This window comes from Argiope bruennichi, chromosome 4 (assembly GCF_947563725.1).
Source record: "Argiope bruennichi chromosome 4, qqArgBrue1.1, whole genome shotgun sequence".
Lineage (NCBI taxonomy): Eukaryota > Metazoa > Arthropoda > Arachnida > Araneae > Araneidae > Argiope > Argiope bruennichi.
In genome coordinates, this window is record NC_079154.1 from 61,537,134 (window position 1) to 61,548,500 (window position 11,367).

At 26.5% G+C, this 11,367-nt stretch overlaps 1 protein-coding gene across 1 annotated transcript; it reads right to left on the minus strand.

The window, feature by feature from the left end:
- Positions 1-3,159: 3,159 nt before the first annotated feature.
- Positions 3,160-6,232, minus strand: LOC129966293 (spidroin-1-like). Its single transcript, XM_056080711.1, has 3 exons — positions 6,221-6,232; positions 4,538-4,591; positions 3,160-3,618 (listed from the first exon to the last, which is right to left on the minus strand). The coding sequence occupies exons 1-3, from the start codon at positions 6,230-6,232 to the stop codon at positions 3,160-3,162; spliced, it is 525 nt and encodes a 174-aa protein (XP_055936686.1).
- Between the last annotated feature and the right edge of the window lie 5,135 nt (positions 6,233-11,367).

Genomic DNA, 11,367 nt, shown 5'->3' on the forward strand with positions numbered 1-11,367 from the left:
TGAATTCTTACGAAGTATGATCATTTTGCTAGATAGTACATGTAGACATTTAATTCATTCCTTCTGAATAAGATTGCTATCTTTCTGCCTGGGTAAAAGCTAAGTCGAAGTCAAATTATTCCCCATTTCTAGACGGAGTGTTGATGTACTGCGTATTCAAACACAATTAAGTGAAGTTAAATTAAAAAATATATATAATATTTGTTTTCCACATTATTCTGTATAATTAGGGAAAATAATTATAGCTCTCATTTGAAAAAGAAATGCTAAACGTCTTTTAAAATATCAATCAAATCTAAAACCTATATCTAAGGGCATTTTAATTCTTCGGAGAATTTTTAAAGCTGTTATAAATAATACTTTGTGAAATTTATTTGTGATAGAAATCCAATAAAATAAGTTTAAAAGTAATGTTTAAGATTTTTTTTTTAATATGAAGCTAACGTAATTATCTATCATCTTATGATAATAAAAAAATAATTTATCATTTAAAATAAATAGTTATTTTAATCACCATTGTTATAATTTTAGTTCTGACTTTCCAAAATAATTTGATATTGTTTTTGATGTAATTGGAATGGTTAAAGAAATCACTAGTGTGGATTCAAAATTATTTTTTTCTAGTATGACACAATCAATTAATTATATTTATTGTTTTCTAGAAAATTAAAGTTGAAATAAGTTTCGTATGTGGGGTTTATTTCAGTTTGTATAACTATCTGATGTGTTTTAATCTAAATATATCTGTTTTATTATTATAACGTATCTATATTTGGCTGTCGTCGGTAAAAGAAATATAAAAAATACACAACCAAATAGATAGCAAAATATCCTGCCAAGAGTTAAGAAAATTTGTATTCAGGAATTTGGCTTTAACTTCTAGATCGCAGATATTTTTCCTTTGATTCTCCTTAGTATTAGAATATGAGAAAAATTATTTAATATAAATATTCTTTGAAGATAATATTAAAAGAAACAATATGTTTATTCTTGATTAAAATTATCTATAGATAATTCCGTTGCCTTATCTCACTGAATTGTTTCTTGTTTTGAACGATTTTAAAGCTAAATGAACGTTATCTGTTTTGCTGTTCGAAGTAAGTAATATCGCCTATAGATGCTTAGCTTTAAAATAGATTATTTTCAAAATGCGTAAGAACTTTAATATTCTATGTTGTCCCTTAATATTTGTAATGCGTTTTTAGGATAATAATGGGATATTTAATAAGCAAAAGTGGTTTAATGTTCTGTATGTTATAAACATTTGCTGGGTTTCTTCAGAGGAAGAGGGTATCAAGTTTTTCCATATGCTATTCTAAAGAGATAATACAATTAGAAGTTCAGTTTTCATAATCTTAAAATCTTCTACAAATCACTAAACTTTCTCTTTTATCATTAATTCTTCAAATTTCAATGTCAAATGAACTATAATCAGGGCTTGTATGTAAAAAATTACCACTTAAGTGCTTTTATTGGAATTCTTTCAATCATTACTTTATAACAAATGAATCAAATAATAGGAAATCAAGAAAATTAAGTCCCATATATGCCACATGAATTTCGAGGCGAGAAATTTGCTAATCTATGTTTCATAAAAAAAATTGTTTTTGAATTAATGAATCTCAAGTTAAAATGGTGCTGCGATTATCGTAAAAGTTAGAAGTAAATTCGCCATTTAATTAGATCTTAAGATAATTAATTGAACTAATTTATTTTAATGAAACATTCTGAAATTTCCAATTTTCATAAGTACGTGATGTAAAGTTTCATTTTTTTTTTTTGTATTTATACACATTGTATTGTAATTGAATTTCTTTCTTTAAGCTCAGATAATTCTAAGTACGTGATAAAAGCATACTAAAAAATGTAACTTTTAGTTCAACGCTTAAATATAGACACTGCTCTTCAATCACTTTTCTGATAAGGAAAATGTCATTTAAATCAAACTGACATACCTCAGTAGTACTATAGTAAAATTTTTATTAAGTTATGAAACTTTTGTGTACTATCATAAAGACTTAATGGAAACTTTTCACTGTATTATAGTTATTAAACTTAAATACATCCATCTGAGTATTTTATTACATTTAATAAAATACTCGGAGAGAATATTTAATCAGTGAGAATATTTATGTTATCAATAATATTTGTGAAAGTTTGACGCAGCGGTTAGACATTGAAAGTCGCTCAACTTATTTTATCTATGCGGAAATCTATTAACAGCAATTATTCATTCGAAAGTTATTCCTAACTCTTTGTAAGGATCTCATGGATTTTATGCCTATGAAAGTATTCTTTTTCATGAAACTTGAACTTTTAATATATATATATATATATATATATATATATATATATGTGTGTGTGTGTGTGTGTGTGTGTGTGTGTGTGTGTGTACACAAAATAAATTTCATATATTATTACAATATGAAAATAAAATATAATAATTATTTAAATAATTTAGAAACTACAAATTTTTGATGAAAAAGCTCATCGCAACACATTAGAAAGTTCAAAGTATTAATTCTTCTAAAATATTAATTAATTAATTAATTAAATAAAAGAAAAAAGAGAATAAACAAAAGATGGATTCATTTCGGGAAAAAGTTTTTAAACAATATGTTAAATATTTTATAAAATTATTTATTATTTATATACAACGAACTGCAAGAGGAACCGGAGAAAGAGAGGGTAAAAAAATTGATAGAAATACTTTTTTGTGAAAATAATATCTGCGATGAAAATTTTTTAAAGCTACACAAAGCTCTTGTTTCGTATTGAAGATTTTGATCAGCCTCTCTAAAGCCTGATTTAGTAAATTAAATTGCTACTTAATTGCTGCACAAGTCATATCTTTAATGAACTTCTCTATGACTGTTCCTTTTAAAACTACCAATTTTAAAAGATTTATTGCACAGCATTAAGATATTAATATAATACATAATCAAGTAAAATAAAATGTCGCATGAAAATGTCGTACCAGCGTTAAGAAAACTTTGTTAATTAGTAAGAAAAATGCGAAATTTATCACAATTTAAGCATATATAAAAGTAAAATTATTCTGAGATTATTAAAAAATATATACAAGACTTATTTATGAAATAAATATTTATTTCTTTGCTAAACAAACCATGAAAGATACATTATTTTATAATTGGACCTTTAAAAACCATATCGTGAGTAACCTAAACCTCCAAAACGTCCGTTGTCGAGGCCATAGCCTCCATATCCAAGACCACCATATCCACCAAGTCCTGCATTGCCGTATCCTACACCAACTGCTCCAAGACCACCGTATCCATATCCCAATCCTGCACCTCCAACTCCGGCGTATCCGAGTCCTGCAGCTCCAGCATATCCTCCATGTCCGTAGGGAGCGTCGGAGATGATGTGGACGGCTGCTGGGTTCTGGTTGGCAGTTCCAGGTTCGTTGGTCTTGACCTCAGCTCTGAATCCTCCGTGGTCAGCAACATAGTTGACCTGTCGTTTGATTCCCCTGGCGTCGGTGAATCCGTAGCTTCCCTTCACGTTCTTGCCATCACCGACTTCTTCACGATGCTGTTCACCGTGCTTGTCCTTTACGCTGTAGCCGAATTTGAAAGGTTGGGGATGGTGAATGGGCTGTCGGATCAAAAGTTATTGAAAGTTTTAATGAAAACTAGAATACCATTATTTTATAAATCTTTGGTTTTAAAAACAATTTAGAAAAGCCTGAGAATCACTAATTTGTTTTTTAAGTAACATTTTGTAATTGCATAAGATCCTTATAAAATTATAAAAATGTGGTTCTGGAATTATAAAATAATTTTGACGTTACAAAAATAGAAAAAAAACATGCTATGAATTCAAAATTTTTTGAGAAATATTAAAAATCAGAAGTAAGATTTTTATGCGATATTCTAAAAATAGATGACACAGAGATGAAGAAATCTGTTCGGTTTTCTTTGTGAAATAACATATGATTTTTGCAATGTGATAAAGCAAAATATGTTGTAAAACGAATGGTGTTGGAAATCATTCATAAAAAAATATGAATTAAATTTAAAATACGCATTTTATTCTAAATATACTTATGTATGTAATATTAGTAATTTATTAAAGCAATATCGACGCCAATAAATTTTTACTTCAAAATATCAAGATGTTAACTATACAAATCTAACAGAAGTTAACATAAAATGCTTCCTAGCAAATCATATTTTTTTCATGCATATATTTTTTCTCATATTAAGTAATGCATTATCCTAATCATTCGATATTTTCTTATTACATCTTTATCTTCATGTTATTATTTTCTTATCATCATTTGTAGTTCTTTATTACGGATAATTTTGGTTTTAAAGCTTATATTATCATTACTACGAGAATACTAAGGAACATCAGTTCAATTCTTGTAGTACTGGAGCATCTCTTAAAAATACAGCTTAACTTTTATTTACAACGTAATTATCTAATCTAGCTAATCTTACATCAAATAGTAAGCTATTTGAGAAAGATAGAAATCAAATATAAGGAAACATTTGTAAAACTTTAAACTTACTTCATGATGCAGGCTTGCAAAAGCAGCCACTGCCAAAGCAGACAAAATGAAAGCCTAAAACAAACAAAAATATATTTTATAAGTTATAGCAGAATGTAAATGTCCTACAATTTATTAGACTAATGAAACTATGCATTAAAATTGAATTTTTAGATGTATTGATCATTCAATTATTCTGAAAGAATAAAAAGTTGTAAAAAAGAAACTTTGAAAAAATATTAATTATTTTATTGTTTCCATGGTTTTATGCAACTTTTCATACATTAAAAGTGTAGGGAAATTTTGAAAGTAATATGCTCAAAAGAATGAATCAGGTATCTGAAAATTTAATTTGATCCCTTGAAAAACTGAATAAAAATTAGCGAATATGATTTTCAAATTTCATGAGATGTATCCAAAAATCTTTCAATAATGATTGATTAATATAAAATAATCATTTTCTATTATTATTTTTTATAAAAGTAATATTTGTTAAGTTTTCTTTTGCTGTCTGATATTGAAATAAAAACAAAACAAAAAAAGGAATGTCATTTCTTTTCAGAAAAAGTGGCCGAAGAAGCTGATTTTATGTATAGCATTTCATGCTGAACATACACTTTCATTGCCATCAAGACAGATTAAAACTATATGCCTTAATTTAGTCAAAGCTTAAAATTTTTGATTAATCTTGAACTGGCTTTCAAAAAACTAAATCAGATTTATTCACAACTATTTTTGCTTAAACTGTAGATTGAGTGTTTATGATTGAAATAGCTTTCGAACTTCTAGAACATAAGTAGTTTTATAAAAAGTTAAAGCCTTATTAGATTTCTAATTCAGATTTAATAATAAACAGTTAATTTTTTTATTGATTTAATTCTAGAATTTAAAAATATATTACTTTAAATGAAAGAAATGATCGATGCAAATATATTTTGTGTATTTTTTGTTCTAAATAAAAATGATATTCTAGCATAATGGCAAAGCATATTGAAGTATATATTGAAATTCGTTTTATATTTTCATTAAATAAAATCTAATCAGAAAATTCCTAACATAAGGCCTAGAACCTTATTATGATCTTTCTTTTCTACCCGACTGATTATTTATGATTAATTATTTGATTTAAAAATATTATTAAGTATCTGAATGCAAACAGTTCAATACCACCTTTTACTAAATATTCTTTAAAACTTAAAATTTGTAAATTCTTCCTTCTGATATCTGTCCTGCACCTTCGGAATCACAGCCAAATTCGTATGATGGAAATGCACTCACGACTGGAAAATCCTTAAAAAGCACTTATTTCAATGAAACTTTACTTGTTTCAATAGTAGTTTTTTAACAATATATATATCAAAACTATAACATAAAAATTTTAATCAAATATTCATAAAGTACTACAGCAAATCCTGAAGAATTTTAATGTTTGATACATGCTTCCAACTGAGCCTGTAAACGAACAAAGGATTGTAATAAAAGGCATAAGCCCTAAAATTTCAATTTATACAGAATTTACCAAAGTCTTTAACAATTCTCGAGTTTCAGAAAATATTATTAATTATAATTAATTTTTTAATTAATCGTTTAAAGTAACGAAGATTTCAGTGAAGATTCCTCAACTTAATCATTATTCTAAGCAATAAATAAATATAATTTATTAATATGATATCTAATTAAAAGTTTGAGCGATAGTAACTTTACCTGAGAGATCATTGTGCTGTTTACTTTTCAAGCTAGTTGAAACAAGTGATATCAAAACGCTGAGTTGCGGCGTTTTTATATCATGAACTCAGAAAAGATACGTGTTTCAGGTAAGAGTGAAAGGTTAATTCCTTTTCCGCATGATTGAAACTTTATTTAGAGAATTTAAAATTTTATAGTGAACTCATAATCCAGTTTATCTCCATGCCGCTTTCAGTTTGATCGGTTACCACAATTAGAAATGATTTGAAAGAATTTAATTCAGTCAACAGGTCAAGATCATTGCTCAACAGGATTAAAAATTAATTTATTCAAAATGAAAAATGAATAAACATAACTTAGTGAGCATAAAACGTAATGGCACACATATTTGAATAGAAAATCCTTTATTCAACATACATAATAGAACTAGAATTTGTAGATTTGTTTAATCCTATTTTTTTATTTTTTTAATCCTATTTCTGAATATTTTATTCTAATTACTAATTTATAATGCATAAAAATATGTTTTATTTTTACCTTATTTACTATAATTTTAAGTATAGTGTTTTCATTTGGATGATAACTCTGGAATATTCTGTAGTATCTTTGTAATAAGAATTTCTTGCCTAAACTGGAATTTGAGACTTTATCACTTGAATTTCAGACTGCTGTGCAAACATCTAAATCATCAAATATCCGAGTTTTTTTTAATTATTCAATTAAATTATTCAATAATTAATATCAGTTCACCTTAGTTAACTTGACGATTTCATTAGATTAAATAAATATCTAATTATTGTAAGATTCTGCCTTCTCAAACATTTGAGCAGAAGTGTCCTTATTTTCTTGTAAAAATACAGTTGTATTCAAAACAAATCACGGGTTTCAAATAGACAGAATGCTCTTCTAAAAAGAAAGAAACAGACATTTGGAAATTGCATAGAAAGAGTTTTTTTTAAAATAAATTATTATTCTTGCTATGTTAATTGCGCATAATTGCAAATGTGTTATCAAACGAGAACAATTTTGCCATGCATCATGTAAAAGAAATTCACAATCATTGAATATTCACATATATGTCTTCCCAAGGTTATCTAAATCATCTGAAATTACTTCTTGTTTCTAAATTTCTTTAAGATGTATCCCAATCTCATTCTTGATTACACTTTTGTGTACGACATTGAGAGAACTGGAGATGTCGTACAGTAATTTACTCTGCTTTTCTTTCTATTCAACTCAATTATATTTTTGCTGGTATTTTTAGACGCAGAATTTATTCACAAGATAATAAAATGGACATTTGGTGATATCTTTATCGTATGATAAAGTGCAGATATATTGACAATAAATGCAAGCACAAAAGATAAGGGCATCTTCTTTTGCATTGATCTCTAATAAAAGATAAGAGCATCTTCTTTTGCATTGATCTCTAATAAAAGATAAGAACATCTTCTTTTGTATTGATCTCTAACAAAAGATAAGAGTATCTTCTTTTGCATTGATCTCTAACAAAAGATAAGAGCATCTTCTTTTGCATTGATCTCTAATAAAAGATAAGAGCATCTTCTTTTGCATTGATCTCTAATAAAAGATAAGAGCATCTTCTTTTGCATTGATCTCTAATAAAAGATAAGAGCATCTTCTTTTGTATTGATCTCTAATAAAAGATAAGAGCATCTTCTTTTGCATTGATCTCTAATAAGAGATAAGAGCATCTTCTTTTGTATTGATCTCTAATAAAAGATAAGAGCATCTTCTTTTGCATTGATCTCTAATAAAAGATAAGAGCATCTTCTTTTGCATTGATCTCTAATAAAAGATAAGAGCATCTTCTTTTGTATTGATCTCTAATAAAAGATAAGAGCATCTTCTTTTGCATTGATCTCTAATAAAAGATAAGAGCATCTTCTTTTGTATTGATCTCTAATAAAAGATAAGAGCATCTTCTTTTGTATTGATCTCTAATAAAATAAGAGCATCTTTTTTTGCATTGATCTCTAATTTTTCTTACAATTCTAGATGTTTGTGATCAGTGCAATTGTGTTAATTGCCTTATATTTTGATGAGCAATTATGCGACCCTTGCCGATGTGGTGGCATGTTGATTGGTCTCGGTTGTAGGACCTTCAGTGTGTAGACCAAGATCGGAGCTCATCAAAGAAACGCCCTATATGCGATTTAACATTGATCTCACTAATGTGGTAAGGAAGTTTAAAAAAGGGATATTAACTCAGTTATCATCATCGTTATCTGGTCGCTATCAATGAGGAGATTCGTCCGAAAAGACTTCCAGTGTTGATTGCAGCAGGACCGTAATTAAATAAAACTAAAATATTCCATCTATAGGTGAGGAAGAAAAAGTATTCCCATTTTCAAGTAAATAATAAAATCGAAAATTATAGATACCCATCGGCGTTTTGATCCATTTTATGGATTTATTCTATAAGTATGTAAAAATTACAATGCACGAAATGAAAAACGTTTGACATTTTGTCTTTAAACTGACATTGCTTTTCTGAATTTAGGTATGGAAGTACAAATAAAACGATCCAAATGCGTCAAGGTGAAGAAGAATTTTCCCATAATTCATAGCTGATATCCGTGCTGCACAATATATACTATTTACATTTTTTTAAGTGGTCTTTTTATTCAAAGTTGATGCATCATTCATTTCCAATTAATTCATTTACTGCTATAAGAGGAAGATACAGATTTCACATTTGATCATATAATTTATTTAAACTTATTTCTATCCTGTTTAATAATAATTTTAGAATCATTTATTTTTGTACAAATTATCCAGGCCTTTTCGAAAAATAATTGAATTAAATGAATTCATTAAAATGTAATACAAGAGAAAAATTAATGTTATTGATCACATATATTTTTAATTTAAATATATATATATAAACTAATTTTTCCTCTACTATTTTCTGGAATTATGATAAAGAAATTTTGTAAGATGTTAAAGTCAAAATTGCAACAATACAAGAATTACTAGAAATAGATTCTTGAGATTATTCAGAAAACAGTGGATTGTTATTTTAATTCTTACCAAATGCGATCGTTTTGCAGCATAGAACGTATAGACAATGAATTCATACTAATCTGAATAAGTCTGTCTTTTTCATGTCTGCGTAAAGTCGAAGTCAAATTATTACCCTTTTCTAAAGCGAGTTTCAATCTACTGCGCATTCAAATTCAATTAGGTGACGTTAAAATTAAATATATATATATATATATATATTGTTAGATTTTTTTACCACATAACTTTGTATATTTAGGGAAAATGATGATGGCTCTCATTTGAAAAATAAATACTAAACTTCTTTTAAAACATCAATCAAATATAAACTCATACCTAAGTTAATTCTTCGGGGAAATATTAATGCTATAATAAATAATGCTTTGTAAAAGCAAATTAACCCCAAAGAAACTAATTTGAGAAGGGAATACAATCTAATAAGGTTAAAAATTTCGTTAAAGAACAATTTATTGATATAACCCTAAAGTAATTATCTATAAATTTATGATATTAAAATAATTTATCATCTAAAATAAATATATATTTCAATCAATATAAATTTGATTTTAGTCCAGACTTTTCAAAATAATTTAATATTACCTTTGATCATTGATATGTCTTAAATGTTTAAGTAATTCACATTTACATATTAAAAAATTACTTTTTCTCTGATATGTCACAATTAACTTAATATTTGTCATCTAGAATGTTAATGGTCATGTCTAGAATGTATAGGTCATAAGTGAAATTTATTTCAGAATCTATAAATTTCTAATGTGTTTTAACATAAATACATATCATTTTTATTATTATAAAGGATATACTTTTGACTGTCATCCGAAAAATACATAAAAATATATACAAACAAATAGCAGTTAGCTATCTGGTGAAAAGTTAAGAAAACTTATATTCATGAATTTAAGTTTTAACTACTAAATAGCAGATATTTCTCCATTGATTTTTATTAATACTAGAATATGGGAAAAAGGTACTTAATATAAGTGTTTCTTTTAATATAAAAGCATCAGACTCAAAAATTTAAATTGTCTACAGATTGTTCAGTCGCGCTATCTTCACTATATATGTGTGGTATAGCATCTTTTTTTTTTTTGCTTGGGAAGATTAAAAATTGAATGATTATTAACTGGTTTGCTCTTCGATATAAGAAATGTCGTCTATACATGCTTAGCTTAAAATTATTGCTTTAGATTATTTTTTAGAATGCGTAAGAACTTTAATATAATTTAATATATAATGTTACCTATTGCTGTAGAATATTTAATACGCAAAAGCACTTAAACATTTCGTATATTATGAGCATAGACTGGGTTTCTTCAGAGGAAGAGGGTATCTAATATTTTTTCAAATGTAATTCTAAAAAAATTATGGAATTAGAAATTCAGTAGTAGGAATCTCTTATATCTCCTACAAATCACTAAACTCTTCTATTATTCTATTATTCTCTTCTAATTTCTTCTATTATTAGTACTTCTGATTTCGGGATCAAATTCCTTTCAGCTACATCTAATGTGTCCAAATTTACGCTTTAATGCATTTTATTGGAATTCTCTCATACATTTTTTAAGGAAGTATTATACCATTTTAATTTCGGGGCAAGAAATTTGTTAATCTGTGTTTGAGAAAAAATGTTTTTTGCATTCACGGATATCAAATTATAATGGTGTTGCTACTATTGTAAAATATGCAAGACAAATTCACCATTTAATCATTATTTAAAAATATATATATTATTCAAATTCTATTATTATAATGAAAGCTTGCGCAGTTTTCAGTTTTCATAAGTACTTGAGAAAATTTTTGGGGTTTTTATTGTATTTAAATACATTTTATTGTATTTAAATTTCTTATTTTCAAGCTCAGAAAATTACTGATAAAAAATTCCTGAAAATCTTAATTTATACTTCAAAAGTTAGAATATATTAGAAGCAGATAAGATAAAAGTAGATATTGCTCTTTATAAATTTTTCTGATTATGTAAAACTCATTAAAATTATAGCATCATACCCCAGTAAAATTTGAGAAAATATTTATGAAAATGTAATATGCTATAATAAACCTTTAAGTGAAACTTTTTAGTGTTTTAGTTATTAAACTTAAATATGCACATTTGAGTATTTTAT